Source organism: Cibotium barometz, chromosome 18, assembly GCF_041138505.1.
Source record: "Cibotium barometz isolate CiBa-2024 chromosome 18, ASM4113850v1, whole genome shotgun sequence".
NCBI classification, from domain to species: Eukaryota; Viridiplantae; Streptophyta; class Polypodiopsida; order Cyatheales; family Cibotiaceae; genus Cibotium; species Cibotium barometz.
In genome coordinates, this window is record NC_141063.1 from 14,997,967 (window position 1) to 15,016,047 (window position 18,081).

General features: G+C 45.9%; 1 protein-coding gene across 3 annotated transcripts; it reads left to right on the forward strand.

Annotated features, from left to right (window-relative positions):
• Window positions 1–980: 980 nt before the first annotated feature.
• On the forward strand, window positions 981–17,620 carry LOC147628984 (uncharacterized). Of its 3 annotated transcripts, none has more exons than XM_086812177.1 (6): window positions 981–1,224; window positions 1,452–1,593; window positions 2,561–2,634; window positions 2,854–2,971; window positions 16,791–16,849; window positions 16,936–17,620. In XM_086812177.1, exons 1-5 carry the CDS (start codon window positions 1,084–1,086, stop codon window positions 16,829–16,831), a joined length of 516 nt encoding a protein of 171 aa, XP_086668303.1. In that variant the 5' UTR covers window positions 981–1,083; the 3' UTR covers window positions 16,832–16,849; window positions 16,936–17,620. The 3 variants fall into 3 exon arrangements, with proteins under 3 accessions (XP_086668303.1, XP_086668304.1, XP_086668302.1); XM_086812176.1 differs by having other exon boundaries at window positions 984–1,224; window positions 1,540–1,593; XM_086812178.1 differs by lacking the exon at window positions 2,854–2,971.
• Window positions 17,621–18,081: the final 461 nt, after the last annotated feature.

The window sequence follows — 18,081 nt, forward strand, 5'->3', positions numbered from 1 at the left end:
CCTCTAGAAAGCTCCAATCCACCCTATCATAAGCTCTCTCAAAGTCTAGGAGTAGCACAATGAGGTCTTGTTGCCGCATACTGGCCGAAAGCTGTCGCCTCCCAAAAGGTAAAGATATTGTCTAGAATGCTCTGATCCTGAATAAAGCCGGTCTGAGTGTCGTGGATCAAATCTGGGAGAAAAGGCTGAAGTCTCCTCTGTTGATGGCCTTGGCCAAGATCTTATAGGCTGTCCCTAGAAGCGTGATGGGTCTCCACTGCCAGATCTCCAATCTGTCACCACCCTCCTTGGGAATCAAGTGAATCAAGACCTATGAGAGCCTCTCTGGCATGGCACCTGTGATCATAATCTCATTTTGAAGGCAACTCGAAGGCCACCTTCCGTGAGGTCGAAGAAAGAAGGAGACTGGAAGCCCGTCCGCCCCCGGGCATTTGCCCCTGGGAAGTGCCGTCAATGCTTTCGCCAACTCCTCAGCAGTAAATGGTGTCAATAAGAAATGACCAAAGAGAAGGGGGAACCACCGAGTCTCTTGTATGCCACTAGACCCTCTCGCGTGCCTCCACCACTTGTGGAGATGCTAGAAACAATAATTATATATATATAATCTTGAAAATCTTTTACAAACTGGGCCTACACAAGTTACAAAATTATATCCACAAAACTTTATCCCCTTCTTTACAAGTCTTTGGGGAGAGGCAGTCCCAAAGGCTGCATATCTGAAGCTATGATTGAAGCATGTACAACTGGGATATCAAATCTCTTGGGGGCAGTCTTTTGTGTTGGAAGATGAAAGGTGGAATCGTATATGTAGTTCACATTCAACACCTTAATCGTATATGTAGTTCGTATTCAACACCTTAATCGCCCTCTCTTTGAGCTTTAATTTTTTTCTAAGGTTCACGCTCCGTTCAACTATTTAGCACTCATATATATATATATATATATATATATATATATATATATAGAAAATAGATTCCTACGAAATTGCTAGTTCTTTTTCTCATAACAGCTACCGAAACTGAGCGCAGTAGTGAACACAGCACTTACACTGCGCTGTGTGTTTTGCTTTCTTTCTGTTTCATTATGGATCGGATAAGCGGAGCGGTCGGGCAGTTCCGGGTGTTGGTGGGAATGGATGGAGACGACGAGCTTGTGCTGGAGCAGGACCAGGACCTCACCTTCATGGACGAGTTCAATCGCTCCTGCACCCTCTCCCGCAAACAGGTCTGTCTGCACATATTACATTTAACCTCCCTAACCCTAACCTTTATCCTAATAAAAAATTGACATTCTGTGCATGGAAAGATCTAAAGACAACTTTTACATGTCATCATATTGCAAGTCTATCCTGCTAGATTATTACGAAAACCCTCACCATAACCCTTTCTACCATACCTCGAGTTTCTTTAATTGGTGCATATCATTTTCTCGTTTTGGTTTTGACCTTCCAGATTTGGAATGTTGTTTTGGGCACGAAATCTGTGTTTTGTGTGAATCGCTGTAGACATACTTTGAAAAAAAGAAATTGGAATGGTGCAGAGATTGTACGGTTTCGCAGCATGTCTCCTCCTTGGCTTCTTTTGCTCCATATTGGTAATTATTCTTATCCTTATTTCTTACATTTTTAATTATACTATTTATTTGATATTCTCGGAGTGGTATTATTCCTCCTCCTGTTGGCAGAATATTAAAGTTATGTTACAAATTTTTTAAATTTTGTGTGTGGAAAACTTTGCAAGATGCACGCCAACCGATAAAGCACTACTAGAGCAGCCAAACATGCCAATCACCATGTTGCTGTCAAGTATTAGATGCTGCATAATAGCCATAGATGCACTCTCCAATATCCAAGTTACATCATCATGGACTCGTACTGCAGTCTCGACTCTCACCTGCTCATGAATCACCCCATTTGGAGTTTCAAAGGAGTAAGGCACTTTGCCTCCTGCTATCTTGCATATTGATAAATTGATATATAAACATGCGCCCTTGACATTGGCCAAATGGAACAAGCACTTGTCTTTACTCTCCGGTAGGGTTTACCAAGTCCCTGCCATCAATGTAGCTCAATAGGTAGCATCATAGACCATAGCTAGATGAACTAGCCATCTTACCACCTACCCTTAGTGCACGCTTGAGCACCTACAAGTGCGAGACTTCAACCCAGTCTTTTTCAAACCCCACCTCACTATCCAAGTGTATCTCTAGAGCTTGGCCATGGCCCAATCGAGGTCCTTGTCGTCGAATAATGGGGAACCTTGATTATGAGCAATCCACCCACACAGGCTTTGTGTCGGTTATGACAAGCATGTCCTTGTTTGTCAGGTCATGCCACACCGTCCAATAGCATAGCCTCTTCGTTAATGCCAGCCTAATTATAACCTTTAGGCAGACAATACTACACCTCTTTCCTGTGTTTAATTTAGTCATGCTGCCTTGACATGATTGTTCATGGGTGATGATAGTCGAGGTTGTATCCTATTTGATTTGACATTTTCTGTCTTGTGCTTTGTTATGTTTTTGATGTCTTTACTAACTCTAATTTTTTGCATGGTGGCAGTCTATGCTTGTCTTTCTCCATCCAGTAAAGTTTGCGATTACATTCACATTCGGCAATCTTCTTTCTTTAGGAAGGTGTGTCAGCACCTCATACCATGTGTTCGTGGAATAATGCTAAGGATGCTTATTTTATGCATGATCTTCAAGCTTTTGGCGTGAAAGGTAATGTGGTTGGGTAACATGAGGTACAGCTGTTGAGAGAAAAACCTCGGAACAGGTTTGTGGGGTTTGAAGAAATGTTTTTTGGGCACTTTTTTAAATCTTCTAAATTGGATTCCATGTACCTATCAACAGCACATGCTTTCTGATTGGACCAACACAGCAGCTGAAGATGATGCTGGATCCAGTGCGCTTAGTTGCTACAGTCATTTATGTGTGCAGCATTGTTTTGGCGCTCCTTTCTGCACTTTATGTAAGAAATTCTCCTTTGTTTTCATAAATTTGATGATTGTGCTCACTTCTCATTGAGATCCTGCAATATGCAATGTGTTGCAAACACAAGTCTATGAGAGCATGGCAAGGTGCCATCAACATGCAGAGCGGTGTGAAAAGTGCAAACCAAAGAGTGACTAGCTGTGTAGAGTGACATATAAAAGGCTAGTGCTTCATGTGTGAGTATGCTAGAGTGGCTATGATGAAAGGGTGATTCTTTGGACTACTTTGAAGCACAAAACTAAGAATATACAAAGAATAGGAAGGGATGAAAGAGAATGACATAGGAAGACTATCGTCCTAGAGATTAATTCACTATGTCGATCATCCCCAATACATGAAAAATTGTGGCTAAAAATTGGATATACCTTTTCTAGTATCTCTTTTTTTTTCTGTAAAAAAGATCCTTCTATTAGTTATATGAAAAACTGCTCAGAGGCTCCAAAACAGGAAAAAACATTGGGGAGGGTAGTCCCTCCATGGCTGGCCGCTCTCGGAGGGAACTACCTCAGACAAGAAAGAGGGAGGGAGAATCCAAACCAGTGGCCTGTAGTGCAAAGTGAGGTCATTTGCACTGTCGAAGAGAAAGGAGCCCTGCTGCCAGATGTGAAGGAAGGCCTCTTGACATTTCTGCATGCGGTCCGAATCTCCCTGTAGCTTCCCCCTACTGGCTGCGGAGGGTATGAATGATATCTGTCCATATGGCACAGATGGACTCCATTGGGGGGGTGGGGGTGCCCTCAATGGTCTCACTGCATCGTGCCCGCCACATGTGCCATGCCGCTATTGACAATTGTCGGGGGACCATGCCTCTATTGGAGAGTTGAGGGTGTCCTGCAATGTGTGAGCCTGAGAGCCTGGCTATTAGCTATCTCCTCATAGTGGAGGCCAGGACTTGACTTTGTCACCTTGGCAACTGCCCCCCAAGTGATGATGCGGGAGGAAGCCTAAGAGGTGGTGGATAGTCAAGAATCCTTAGCCAAACGTGCTGCACTTTGGGGCAGTGTCGCTACGACTCTTGCGGGTTGCTGCACGGCATGCACTGTGCTCTGGACGACCACCAGCGGTCAGCCACATGCCAACTGCTTAACTCCATGTGAGCTACCTGCTAGAGGAACAGAGTGATCTTTCGAGGTCAGTAGCTGTCCCACAATCGCTTCCAGTAGTCTCTGAGGAAGCTAGGTGAGATATCCTGGGAGGACCAGTGGTCTGCTGAAGCAGGAGTACCATCATCTCATGCATTTGTATCTGGCAGCCTAGCCCTACATGGTAGTGAAAAAAGGGGGTGGTGGGGCTCTCAGGGCTAAAGGGGTTTGTCCATTCCCACTTGCCGGGGTCCCACTGAATCCGCGTCAAGGTCAGCTCTCCTAGAGAGCCAGAGTCTCCAGGACCTATGTCAAGCTCACTCCAAAGGCTCTCAGGCTCATGGAGGGGGTCAATATCAGAATGCACAGCGGAAATGAAGACAACTGATGTAGAGAGCAAAATGCAGATGAGAGAGGGTATAAACTCGCTATACACACTAGAAAATCCCGGAAATGATACGAGACAAGTGTGGGGGGCCAGGGCCAATATATATGGCCCCAGGCTGCTGGTCGGCCAGCCCAAAACAGGCCGACAGCGGCTAGAGATGCTCACGACCAGGGAAAAACACAGTCGGCCAAAAAATCCTCAGTCGGCCAGTCAAGTCAGGTAGCACCAAATCAGTTGGCCAGTAGTAGATACAGTCGACAGCCAGAAAACAGTCCTCCCACACTCAACAAAAATGGGAAAACACCATGGAAAGTGAGGAAAAATGGGGGAACACCTAAAATGTGCGGGTACACCCACAATAGAGGCCCTGGTATACTATATAGACAGGAGATGACTGCTAACACCCCCTCTCAGCTCCTGGATGTGGAACCAACCCCAGTAAGCTGGAGTGCTATCGAAGCATAGCCTGAGGTAGAGGCTTTGTGAAGAGGTCGCCGCATTGTCGTCCGTCGAACAATAAACAAGCAAGATGTCACTAGCAAAAATATTCTCATGAACAAAGTGATATTGTATCTCTATGTGCTTGGTCCAGGTATGGAAGACCGGGTTCTGAGCAATAGCAATACAGCTCTGGTTATCGCACTGGATGACCGTGGGCTTCTTCTGTGGAAACCCAATCTCGCCAAGCAACTTCTGCAGCCACACAACCTCGCAAGGAGCACCACAAGCAACCCGGTACTCTGTCTTTGTAGACGACAAGGCAATAGTTGGCTGTCTCTTGCTGCTCCATGAAACAGCTCCTGAGCCGAGGGTAAATCCGTAGCCTGATGTAGATCTCCTCGTGTTTGGATCTCCTCCCCAATCTGAGTCACTCCAGCCTTCGAGTTGGACTCGGTCCTTTGTTTCCCCTCCAATGTCGTAGAAGAGTCCAAGATCCTTCGTACCTTGCAGATACCGCAAGATCCGCAATCTTGCGTCCCAATGAGTCTTTGTTGGAAATTGTTTCATCCCCAAATGGACGTTCCCATGCACATTAATGCTTGTATCTGGCTCCATATGAAGCCCTGCATATGCATCTAGGCACTACATATTTTTTTGCCTATTTTTAGACATTATTTTAGCATTTTTTGCGTAGTCGGCCAGCCCTTTGTTTTTCTACTGGCCGACCAGCTTCTCTCCCACCTATATAAAGGTGGCTAGGATTAGCATCATCATTATCTCTCCTTTCAGCTTCTGCAGTGATAGGCAGCATCTACGGGACCTCCCTCATGCTGCTCCACATGATGTACTATCTTTTTTGGTGATATTCAGCAGTGATCTTCTTTTCTCCTTCATGCTTGCTGTCCATATAAAGTGTTCTACAGTTCTTACATCATTTCTTTGTGGGTATCACAGCATTGTACCCATTCTTTCATGGTATCGGAGCGGGAAACCTCTACAGGGACTTGTGTTTCTTTTCCCATACTGCTGTTGACTGTTTACAGCATATAGGAGCTGTTTACTGCTGCGTTTCTTCATCAAGAACCTGCGCTTTCTTCTGTGGAGCTGCGTTTCCACTCGGGACTGCCTCAAGTGCTGCGTTTTCTTCAGAGCTGCTTTCCAGCCTTTACCACTGGAGAGTCATTCTATTCAGGCTGCGATTACTGCATAGCCTCTGCGTTTTCATGTTATTAGCTGAAACCCTCTTCATAGGTGCGGAGGATTGGAACCATGAGATAGTCTGCTTCTTCTATTTTCAGATTCCCACCCTCCCTTCCCTTTCTTTCTTCTTTCTCCTGCTGTGCATAGCTTGAGACGAGGTACTTTGTTCCCGGTACTTCTATATACTCTTTTGCACTCCAGCAGTGGTGCTTAGCAGGTTGTCAGCAGACCACCTGAGATAGAGGAGGATTATTTGTTTGCAGACATGGCTTCAGGAGACCACTTCTCTACAGCCATTCCTTCTCCTCTCTCTTCTCCTGCTACGTCACAGCCTGGATCCCTTGCTCCCGCCCCCCCACAGGTGGTGCCTATTCCCGCTGAATTGACAAGAGACACACAATGAGCCGGAACGGCCCACCCCTCCCTCAAATAAAGTATATTGATCTTCGGAGAATCAAGTACATAGTGTCATGGGCATTTTTGACCAGATTTCCATACCAATGCATATGAATACAGTATTGCAAACAAGTGGTTGTCGATGTAGAGTTGCAATCCACGCTACCCTCTCAAGTGTCCATGTTCTCTACCATCTGCCCTCTATTGTTCCACCAACACATGGTAGCAACAATATGCAAGAGAGCACGTAGAACAAGAGAACACTACAGAGGGTATAGAATGCAAAAAGGCCACTTTAAGGTTATAAAGTAATAAGTAATAAGTATTAATGAGAAAGAAAGAGATTTGAAAACAAGAAAAAATAAAGAGCAAGAATCGAGATGGCCCATGGGACCTGGGTTTACTTAATCCCCACCATAGGAATGTCGGGTCCTCCTCATCAATCACGGTGGTCGCACGAATCCCGACTAGGGCCTCTTGCATAAAGTGGGTGAGTAGCCCCAACGTGGAGCCCTCCATGTCGGCCATGCGCAAAATCCTGTATAAGGGAGTCACCATAATGACAATGGCACACACCTCGCGCCAAAAGAACTCTCTCATGCATAGCCGTTGAACAGCTTGGGCCTCGTCCGCACTAGTCCCCATCTCTTCTCTTAGCCATGTGACGAAATCCGGGGAGACCATGGTCATTTGGAGCTTCAGTTGCACATCGTATAGCTGCTTCAAGAGAAGCCACCCACGTGGAAGAGGGCTTCTTAAGCTCCAAGTTGCTTTGCTTGCTGAACATAGCGAGCACCTTTACCTTCTTTGTGAAGAAATTCACAATTGATAGGCCTTGTGCGACCACCCTCTTCACCCACTCTAGCTTCCCTACATCCTCCATGAGTAGGTCTAGACAATGGGAGGCGCAAGGAGTCCATACAATGGATGGGAACTGTGCCTCCACCAAGCACCCCATTTTGCCGCAATTGGATGCATTGTGCGTAATTACTTGACTGACGTTTTCATGCCCGACTGACATGTAACACAATGGCAAATGCAATGAGTCATGACATTCTTTAGAAGCTTGAACATAGATACTGTTAGCAGTCATCTCCTGTCTTTACACTATGTCAGGGCCTCTGTTGTGGGTGTGCCTGCCCGTTTTAGTGTCTTCCCATTTTTCCTCACTCTCTGTATATTTTTCCTATTTTTCTAGAGGTGTGTATGGGCTGTTGGCTGCCTTCAGGTGTTGCCTGACTGTTCAGGTGCTGCCTGACTATCCCTCAGTGTTGGCTGGCCGACTGCATATCTTCTGGCCGATTGAGCCTTTTGCTGGTCATGGGCAGCTAGGGTTGCTATCGGCTGTTTATGGGCTGGCCAGCCAGCAGGCAGGGGCCATATAAAATGGCCCCTTTCCCCCACATTCTAGATTGTACATTTTCGGGATTTTCTCTAGTGTATATAGTAGAGTTACACAGCTTCTCTCTCTCTCTCTCTCTCTCACAACAGTTGTCTTTATCTCCGCTGTGCATTCTGACATGGTATCAGAGCCCTAGGTGGCTTGAAGCGTGGAGACATTGGGACGATGAGGGTTTGCTGATTTGAGGTGCTGATTAGAGACTGTTTGGGCTGTACGAGACTTGTAGATCGGGTAGAAGGCGACCATCACCGTTGGACAGCCACCTTGCATTTTATTTGCAGCCTCTTCTTCTTTTTCCCACCGACCCTACCTTCACAAGACCTTGTGAACCCTTTGCGATGGCAGATTTGCTTGAGATGGCTGAGAAGCACTTGAAGATCCCAACAATCCCCACGTTCCCGGTGGACCGACAGTTGGACGGGAACAAGTACGGCATATGGAAGGTAATGATGGAGTTTGTTTTGGAGTCTTATGACTTGGCTGATTTCATTGTTGTTGGGGTTCCACGGCCGGAGTTGGAAGATGGAGAGTTACCCTCTATACAGAAGGAACGGGAGGCACAGACACAGTTATGGGATCGTGTTAATGCCCGCGTCCGTTCTTTCATCTTCCTAAATTGCACACCACAGGTGATCAATCACATAAAGCATATGACGCTGGCCAGAGGGATTTGGTAGCATTTGGCTTCTTTGTACAAAAGGGTATCACCCATGAAGAGGATCTCCTTGGAAGTTCAGGTGCGGGTGATGAATCCTGCAAAGTCGTCGACGATGCGGGAGCACATCAACAAGTTGCAGGCTCTTCAGCAGAAGGTTCTCCAGGCCGGGAAAGAGATATCGTCAGAGGATATGGCCATCACGTTGTTGTCCCATTTGCCCTCTCAGTACTCAGCATTTTCTTGGATCACCAGTTGGCAGGCTTAGAGATGTTGGACACCAGTGCTTCATCTCCTATTAGCGAGGAGGCAGTTGGCCTCACTGCCAAGGATATACTCGGGAGTGGATTCTTGGTGGTAGTGCTTCCAGGCACATGACTCTTCCCGTGACTTCTTTCAGGATCTTAAATGGCAATCAGGTCGCATTTTCATTGGCAACAATTACAATTCACAGTGAGAGCCGGATGGAGATCATTCCTGATGGCAAAAGGGGGAAGCATTCCTCTTGTGTTCTGTACGTCCCTGCACTTGGTTTTCATCTGTTGTCAGTGCATGAGGTTTGCAAGACTGGCTTCCGGGTGGAGTTTGAGGAGCATTCTGTTGCTCTACGGGACCAGGGTATATACAAACTCTCAGCACTCTCCTCATTGACATGCTCTCATATTGGTGACTTATGACACTTTCGGTTTGGCCACTGGAATGTGGATGCGCTGCGGCGAGCTTTCCGGGACCAGATGGTGGTTGGCTTGCTAGATGTTGGTAGCAGGCAGGGACGCTGTAGTTCTTGCATTCGTGGTAAGCAGCACAAGGAATCTTTTTCGAAGCACGCTTCCAGGTGGGCTTCGAAACCTTTGGAGTTGGTACACACTGACTTGTGTGGGCCTATGCAGATGCCATCCTTGGGAGGTTCTTTGTATTTCATGCTGCTTGTTGATGATTGTTTTAGATTCACTTGGGTTTATTTTCTTTCACAGAAGGACCAAGCTTTTGCTCGGTTCAAGGAGTGGCATGTGATGGTGGAGAAAGAGTCTGGCTTGTAGATAAAGACTCTTAGGGCTGGCAAAGGAGGAGAGTTTTCTTCCAATGCATTTGTGCGGAACATGGCATCAAGCGAGAGCTGGCCAATACAAGTTTGCCTTTAGAGAATGGAGTAGTTGAGCGTAAGAACAGGACTGTGGTGGAGATGGCGAGGACGATGTTGGAGCATCGTGATCTTTCTCGTTCACTTTGGGGAGAGGCTGTGGCTACGGCTGTCCATATCCTCAACCGTTCTCCGACGACTTCAGTACCGAACATGACTCCCTTTGAGGCGTATTTTGGTAGGAAACCAGATGTCTCCCATTTCCGAGTAGTTGGGAGTGATGCATATGTTCACATTCCAAAGAAGTAGAGGGGCAAGCTTGACTCAAAGTCCCAAAAGCTTGTTTTTGTGGGATATAACTCTCTTTCCAAGGGATACAGGTTGTATGATCCAGAGAGGAACGAGGTTGTCGTTAGGAGAGATGTGGTTTTTTATGAGCATGTTCCAGTTTCCACTTTTGATGAGCCGCCACTTCTTGGAGACCGAGATGATTCTGATGATGATTCCCAGTCCATTGTTCTAGCTGGACAGCCTCAGTCAGTTGAGGAGGTTGAGACCGCGGCTGAAGATGAGCCTCCGCAGCAAACAGGAGGCCCCGCGTTTTGTTCGAGCACCCAGGTGGTTGTTAGACACCCTTCGAGAGCTCGGTGTTACGGAGCTTCCCTCCGAATGGACCACAGAGGACGGACCTCGAAGATCGCATAGAGTTCGAGACAAAAGTCATTCAGCGGAGCTCTTACAGATAAACTATGCTTTGATGTCTTGTATCATGTGGGACAAAGAGCCCACTTCCGTCAAGAAAGCCGTTGCACAGGATACTTGGAGGGAAGCCATGCAAGTGGAACTGGATGCCATAGAGAAGAATAAAACTTGGGAGTTGGTTCCAAGGCTGTTGAAACGGTCTGTCATTGGTGTCATATGGGTCTTAAGACCAAGTATACATCAGATGGATCGGTGGACAAACACAAAGCCAGACTCGTGGCTAAGGGTTATGCTTAGCGGCCTGGCATCGACTATGAGGATACCTTTGCACTGACAGCGAGGATGACCACGATTCGGACCGTTCTTGCCCTTGCTTCTTCTCAGCGGTGACCCGTATTTTAGATGGATGTGTAATCTACGTTCCTTAATGGTGCACCACCTGCAGGAGGAGGTGTATGTTGAGCAGCCTCCAGGCTTTGAGGTTCCAGGATCAAAGGTGATGGTTTACAGGTTGTGGAAGGCCTTGTATGCTCCCAGGGCTTGGAATCAGAAGATTGATTCCTTCTTTCTTCGGACTGGATTTCAGAGATCAGTTGCAGATCCTAACTTATATCTTTTTCAGGAACGCGGCATGGTTACGTTGATTATCCTTTATGTGGATGATCTCATTCTCACTGGCGGTCATGTGGAGCGCATTGCAGTGACAAAGGCTACCTTGACAAAGGAATTTGAGATGACTGATTTGGGCTTACTCCACTTCTTCTTGGGATTGGAGCTCTGGCAGACCCAGAGGGGCTTCATTGTCTCTCAGCAGCGGTATGTCCATGAGTTGCTCTGAGGCCTTTGGGATGGAGAACTGCAAGTCTATCACATCACCAATGGACCCGAACACAAAGCTTACCGTGAATGATCCTTGTGAGCCAGTTGATGCCTCTGTGTACTGGAAGCTAGTTGGTTTATTGATTTGGTTGCTGAACACTGGTTGGACTTGAGATTTCCTGTGGGGCTGTTGAGCTCGTTTATGCCGACGCCGTTGAAGTCTCATTGGGATGTAGGGTTACGGATCTTGGGATATCTGTAGGGTACGAAGGATCTTGGACTCTTCTATGCCATTGGAGGTGAAACAAAGGATTTAGTTCGACTCCAAGGTTGGAGTGACTCAGATTGGGGAGGAGATCCAGACATGAGGAGATCTACATCAGGCTACAGTTTTACCCTCGGCTCAGGAGCTGTTTCATGGAGCAGCAAGAGGCAGCCAACTATTGCCTTGTCGTCTACAGAGGCAGAGTATCGGGCTGCTTGTCGTGTTGCTTGCGAGGTTGTGTGGCTACGGAGGTTTCTTGGCGACATTGGGTTTCCACAGAAGGAGCCAACGGTCATCCAGTGTGATAACTAGAGCTGTATCGCTATTGCTCGGAACCCGGTCTTCCATGCCCAGACCAAGCACATAGAGATACAATATCACTTTGTTTGTGAGAAGATCTTGGCTGGTGACATCTTGCTTCTTTATTGTTCGACGGAGGACAATGTGGCGGACCTCTTCACGAAGTCTCTACCTCAGGCTATGCTCCGGCGGCACTCCAGCTGACTGGGGTTGGTTCCACATCCAGGAGCTGAGAGGGGGTGTTAGCAGTCATCTCCTGTTTGTACACTATGTTAGGGCCTCTGTTGTGGGTGTGCCTGCCCGTTTTAGTGTCTTCCAATTTTTCCTCACTCTTTGTATATTTTTTCCTATTTTTCTGGAGGTGTGTATGGGTTGTCGGTTGCCTTCTGGTGCTACCCGACTGTTCTGGTGCTGCCCGACTATCCCTCAGTGCTGGCCGACTGCATATCTTCTGGCCGATTGAGCCTTTTGCTGGTCGTGGGCAGCCAGGGCTGCTGTCGGCTGTTTATGGGCTGGCTGACCAGCAGCGAGGGGCCATATAAAATGGCCCCTTGCTCCCACACTCCATATTGTACATTTCCAGGATTTTCGGTAGTGTATATAGTAGAGTTACAGAGCTTCTCTCTCTCTCTCTCTCTCTCTCTCTTTCATCTGTGTCTTGCTCTCTACAGCAATTGTCTTCATTTCCGCTGTGCATTCTGAGAGATACTAGAGACTTGAGAGTTAACCTTAAATCACAATGCACATAGAGTCGTCATTCAAATTTTACCTTTGTGATACCTTGCTGGATATGACGATAGATAAAGTTGCCCAGTGTTCTTTGCCCTGTCTTTCCGGTATCCACGGTGCGTAAGAAGTATGTGTAGAGAGCGCATGAAATAAGGATATTCATGATACCCCTCTTCTTCCGATCACTCCATCCTTCGGAGAGGATAGAGCAATCATACTTCGCCCATCCTTCCCGCACGGTTGTGAGTTTTTCGTTGATTCTTTGCCTCTCGTCATCAAGTGCGGTGGTGTGCATCTCATGGCAGGTGATACCATGCCATTCGCCATGGGATGGCCCCACCTCCGCAATGGCTTTCACCATTTTGTGCCATTGTGGGACCTTAAGCACATGGAAGGAGAGATTGCAATCGATGACCGTGCGGGCAATCTCCTCTAAGTCGTTTCTCATCATTCATCAAGCATAGTATCAGTAGAAGATATGAAGGGACTAGAAGGTCACCCCCCCCCCCCCCCCCCCGGGGCTGACCAAGGCCCAAGGATGTACATACATTAAGCCACCTTTTTTTACCATATTAATACAGAAAAACCTTGACACCAATCTCTCTCTTCTTCTCTCTCCTCTATCTTAATCATGTGTAATCAGCATCTTGTTCTTAATCAGGCTTAGGGCTGTGGATCAGTACAGCAAGGCTTCCACGTATGCAACATTGGCATAAGAGCATTCAAGCTCAGCCATTAAGCATAGTCCCAAGGAAGGCACAAGGTAGTAGATGGAGTGGTCTGCAACAACAGGCGAAGCCATAGGAAGCATTCCCTGAGGGTATGTATGCAGAACTAGTACATCATTAAGCTCTCAGATCAATTTCAAAGGCCTAGCAACAAGCATGGTCAATCCGGCAAGTGACCCATCGCTGTGTTAAGGGTAAGGGAAAAGAAGGCATGGGGATAGCAGTGGAACAGATGCTCAGTTCTTCAGCAAGACTTGGAAGTGGAGATCAAGCGTGAAGGTGCTTAGACAAAAATATTAGTTAAAGTCAAAGTCAGTTAAACATCTTCTCTCTATCTTAATCATGTGTAATCAGCATCTTGTTCTTAATCAGGCTTAGGGATGTGGATCAATACAGAAAGGCTTCTGCGTGTGCAACACTCTCCCTCGCTGACTCCACCTGTGGGATGAGATCATTGAAGAAGCGTGTGGCTATGGCCCGAACCTGGGTCTGCCTCTTTTGTACCATTTGGGCTCCTCAGCCTCTGAATCTTGTCTCTGCGATGGTGAGGGCTTGTTGTCTCAAAGAATTCACGGGTGACCTTGTCCCTTGGAGGTCTCGGCATGGTACCGATATCCCACCCTCCTCTCCTCGATCGATCGGATCTCCGTGTAGGTTGCCTGCAATTGAGACTCCACCCATGCGCTGTCGGGGGTCTACTTGTGTGGCAGCTGGAGGGAGGCTAGGCTCCTGTGGAGACTCCTTTCTTGGTCTCTGAACATGGTGAGTCTGTTTTGAGTTGCGCTCTAGAGAAGGGTGCTGATCTCCTGTAGTCCAGAGTTGAGCGCTGTGGTTGCCTCTCTCGGCCTAAAAGTGAGGGACTCCCAAATCTTGTGGACTCTTCAAGAAATCTCGTCTGGGATGCAGACACTGCTAACACTCTGGTCTCCATGTGTCCTCCGATAGAAGGACAATTGGCAAATGACCTGATAGCATGGTGCTTGGGATAATACCAATCAAACCACCTGTGCTTGCACGCCCACTAAGCGAAGATTGTGCAATAGGGCTGCGTTTTTGGTCCAGCCTCGCTGAATCTTGCCGCCCTTGTACTTTCCAGATCGGGCCTTTGAGTGCCCACCACTGGACCCCCCTTGACGTGCCTTCTTCCAGCCAGAGATCTCTGGCTGCGTTTGAAGCATCAGCAGGCCTCCTTGCTTGCTTGTTGTGTCCGGCCTCTACTTGGTGCATTTGGCCCTCTTTCTTGCCCTTTGGCTGAGTGCCCCTTGCACACACACGAGCTATCTGGTATAGAATTTGCAAAACACAGCTAGGTTATTTGTTATGCAGCATGTCATTAATGCCATGTCTGAAAATGTTGAAGTAGCACATAAAGATGATGTATGGTACATTGATTCAAGTGCTTCGAACCACATGACAAGTCATGGGGAGTGGTTCAAGGAGATGAAAAACCTTGAAAGACCAGGTTTTGTGGAAACAGGGGATGACACTGCTCATCCAATTGCCCATGTTGGAGATGTGCCATTGTCTATGCAGGATGGCAAAGTGAAGTACCTTACAAAAGTGTTGAGATATCGAACTCATCTAGTGAGGCGGTGGACATTGATGACCTGCCTGGGGGATAGGCCCCACACTTACACCACTGGCATGGTTTAATGAAAACCACAAACTTGAGTGAAAACGCTGATGATGATGGGGTTCTTCGCGAGACGGATCTCCACGCCCTTATGAGAGAAAAAAAATTGCAGCCCTTCTTCCAGCAAAACTTGACGCTGTGATACCAATATAAATGGGTGCTTGCAAAAGCGTGCTATGATTGATTGATTGCGATTAACATCTAATCAAAGACTCAAATCCATTCAACAAACTGTTGCTTCTTCATGCTCAATACATAGTAGAGAGAGATGACTTAATCTACCATGTATTACTAATATGAAGTATATACAATGCTGAATAGAGATACTCGTAACTCAATGGTAGCATTGCTCCTGAGCTCTCAATGACTCAACGATGACTGATTGATCAATGAATGAATATGACTAAGGCCTAGACTCCTATATATAGTGTCTAATGTTGGTGAGTTGGCTACCAACCCTAATAATAATGTTCAACTAAGTGTGTTCACCCAAAAACCCAATACTCTGTCCACACTTGGCTGCTCATTGGGCGTGTGGACAAATATTACAATGAACTGGCACAACAGCGCTTACAAACACAAGAATCTGGGCACTTACTCTGACCTATGAGCTGGCTAATGGGTAGAAGCATGTCCACGTCACACTCAGGAGAGTGTGCACGTGGCATAGAACAAGGACTCGGTCTCATACTCACCACTTGTAAAACACATAAAACCCCCGCGAGGGCATAGATTGAACCAAAATATTAGATTTACTAGCGTCCTTAGAAGCGTGTCCAAGTCACACTCGGGAGAGTGCACGTGACATATAATGACTCGGTTTCATACTCACCACTTGTAAAATGCATAAAAGCCTACGAGTACATAGATTGAACCAAAAATTAGATTTACAGGCGTCTTGACGATTTTCGGGCATCCGTGAAACTTGTGATTCTCATGCCTTATATCCAAGCAATATTCAAGCCCAAAAAAGAGTACACATGCACAATTCACTTCCAAACAACAAACAAGCATGCCATAAATTATTCAAAACCAAATTTTCCATGCAGGAAATTTTTGGGAGATTCAAGGCTCGTGACAGTACAGTCTCTCAGCTTTAGGACAATCCTTCCACTTGAGAACACACTTGTTCTTTGGTGCTCTCATGATAGTCAAGAATCAACTTTGGCTTTTGTGGATTACACTTGTCAGATCCTACAACTGAATGAGTTCATTATCTGAAACCAAACTATCTCTGGTGCCCAACATTTCTTTCACTTGGTGGCATTTCCAGTTTGTAGGCCATCTCATAATTACCTTAATAATTCTATAAGATTTTGAGAGACACGGAGAGACTTTAATTGTGGACTGCGTGTAAGGAGTGGAGCAATCCAGGCCAATTTATATGGGGTAGCTTTCATAAAGCTGCAAGTATTTTACGCTTTCCTCTTTCCCCCCACCCAAAAAAAAACTAGAAAGCGGCCCGAAAACACTGGCAATACAGTTGTTTAGGTTTATTGTAAAACTTGTCTCCACCCTTAAATAGACACAAGCTGTACAGCAGAAATTCACTGCTGCAACGCACACAGGGCTGTACAGGTGATAGCAGATAGAACTGATCTAATTAAAATTGGCCTAACTTGGTCCTTGCTACATGCAAATATGCCACTTCACACATGGAAGTGAAGTGTACTACACACTAGGTAATGCTTAATGTCCACACATAGAAGCTCTGACAAGTTCTCCATCCTTGATCTTCTAAATCATGTGTAACTGGCCTTCCATATAAGTATGGGCAGCCTGTTTGGAGCACCTTCCTTTAAACTTTCCAAATGTAGGGATGCATCTTTAGTTTTGCATGAATGTGTGGTGAACCATGTGTGCTCAGAAAATCTCACGTCTCCCTGCCATGCAGGTGTTTGCCAAACCTTTGCTAGACATGAAGTTAGGCGAAAATTGTGAAGGGACGTTAACAGGTTTTTGATTAGTTTTGCAGTTCCGGATTTTGCTTCTTACGTTTGTGGCTGTTATTGTTGAGCTCCTTGCACTCATTTGGTAAGCTCTCTGTGGCATTGAAAGATCAAATTGCTATGGAAACCCTTGAACTATGCGGCTAATATTGAACCTCCCTTTTTCCATAGGTATTCTTTGAGTTACATTCCCTTTGCTAGAGCAGCTGCAAAGAGGTGTTTTACCCACTGTATGGAAATGGAGGTCTAGCTTCCTTGGAGAGTTACTTCTACGTTGTGTTCTGCTGCCCAGAAGGATTGAGATATCTCCAGGGTAAAATTTGGAAAGGGATCACTTCTGATGAGAGGAGTAATGAGTTGGTATGCTTCCAAGTCCTAGATAGGTGATAACTTTGGCATGTGCCACTTGAGTCGCCGGTAAATCAACTAGGTGACTTGACTACGTCTATTCATAGTAACCTCTCCACTAAAATAGGGTTGAAGAGATGTTTGTAAAGCATGAAATGGCACCGTAATTTTAGTTCAGTGAGGAAATGCATAGCAAAGCCCCTACATGGTGCATGTCTAGCCGATTTCATTTAGGTTCTCAGGTTCTTTTCTAGTGTAACCTAATTCTTAAATTGCGTTTATCATGTAACTATACATATTTCATGCAGGAAAAAGTTCCCAAGCACTGTTACCTATCATATTCTCAGAGGTGTATCCAGTACACTCAAAGTTGGTCTTTGTACGTTGGCAAGTCCCAAGGATTTGATCACTTTACATGCTTTGTACATGTGACTAGATACGCCACAGTTGATGCTATAGGAAGAAAGCAACGAAACATGAGATAACTACTATTTGGAAAATTAGAAAATGCTAATTATTTTTGTTTGTTTGTAATAGCATACATAGCTCACATTGTGCACATTGTAAATATGAGCATTGTAAATATTTTGCTCATATTGATCACACGGTCGAGGGCCAAGAGAGAAAAAGAGTTGCTAGAAACAGTTGAGGGTGGTGAAAAGCCATGTTCCTCATAGGTATGGTGACGATTGATCAATTCATATTCAAATATTATGTTTCTAAGAGTGCAAGTTTGTCCCTCCTCTTGAATTCAATGGTGCTAACAAATTCAAGAACTCCCCAGTTTTCAAGGAGTGACTATAATCATGGGTTAATTATGATGTACTCTTAACTCATAATGAAGCATTGTTGAACTACATGTGAGACTCAATGAACGATGGTATGTAGGATTAGAATTGAGAACTAATTTCTGGCTCTAAACTATGTGAAGAAGATTGATTGCCCAATTCACTTTGATACGCTTTCTAA

Bases quoted from the DNA above. Each gene is read 5' to 3' on its own strand.
- LOC147628984 (XM_086812176.1), top strand. From the start codon at position 1,084: ATGGATCGGATAAGCGGAGCGGTCGGGCAGTTCCGGGTGTTGGTGGGA. The intron at 1,225-1,539 runs GTCTGTCTGCAC...GGAATGGTGCAG, and splicing joins GCACCCTCTCCCGCAAACAG to AGATTGTACGGTTTCGCAGC. The intron at 1,594-2,560 runs GTAATTATTCTT...GCATGGTGGCAG, and splicing joins GCTTCTTTTGCTCCATATTG to TCTATGCTTGTCTTTCTCCA.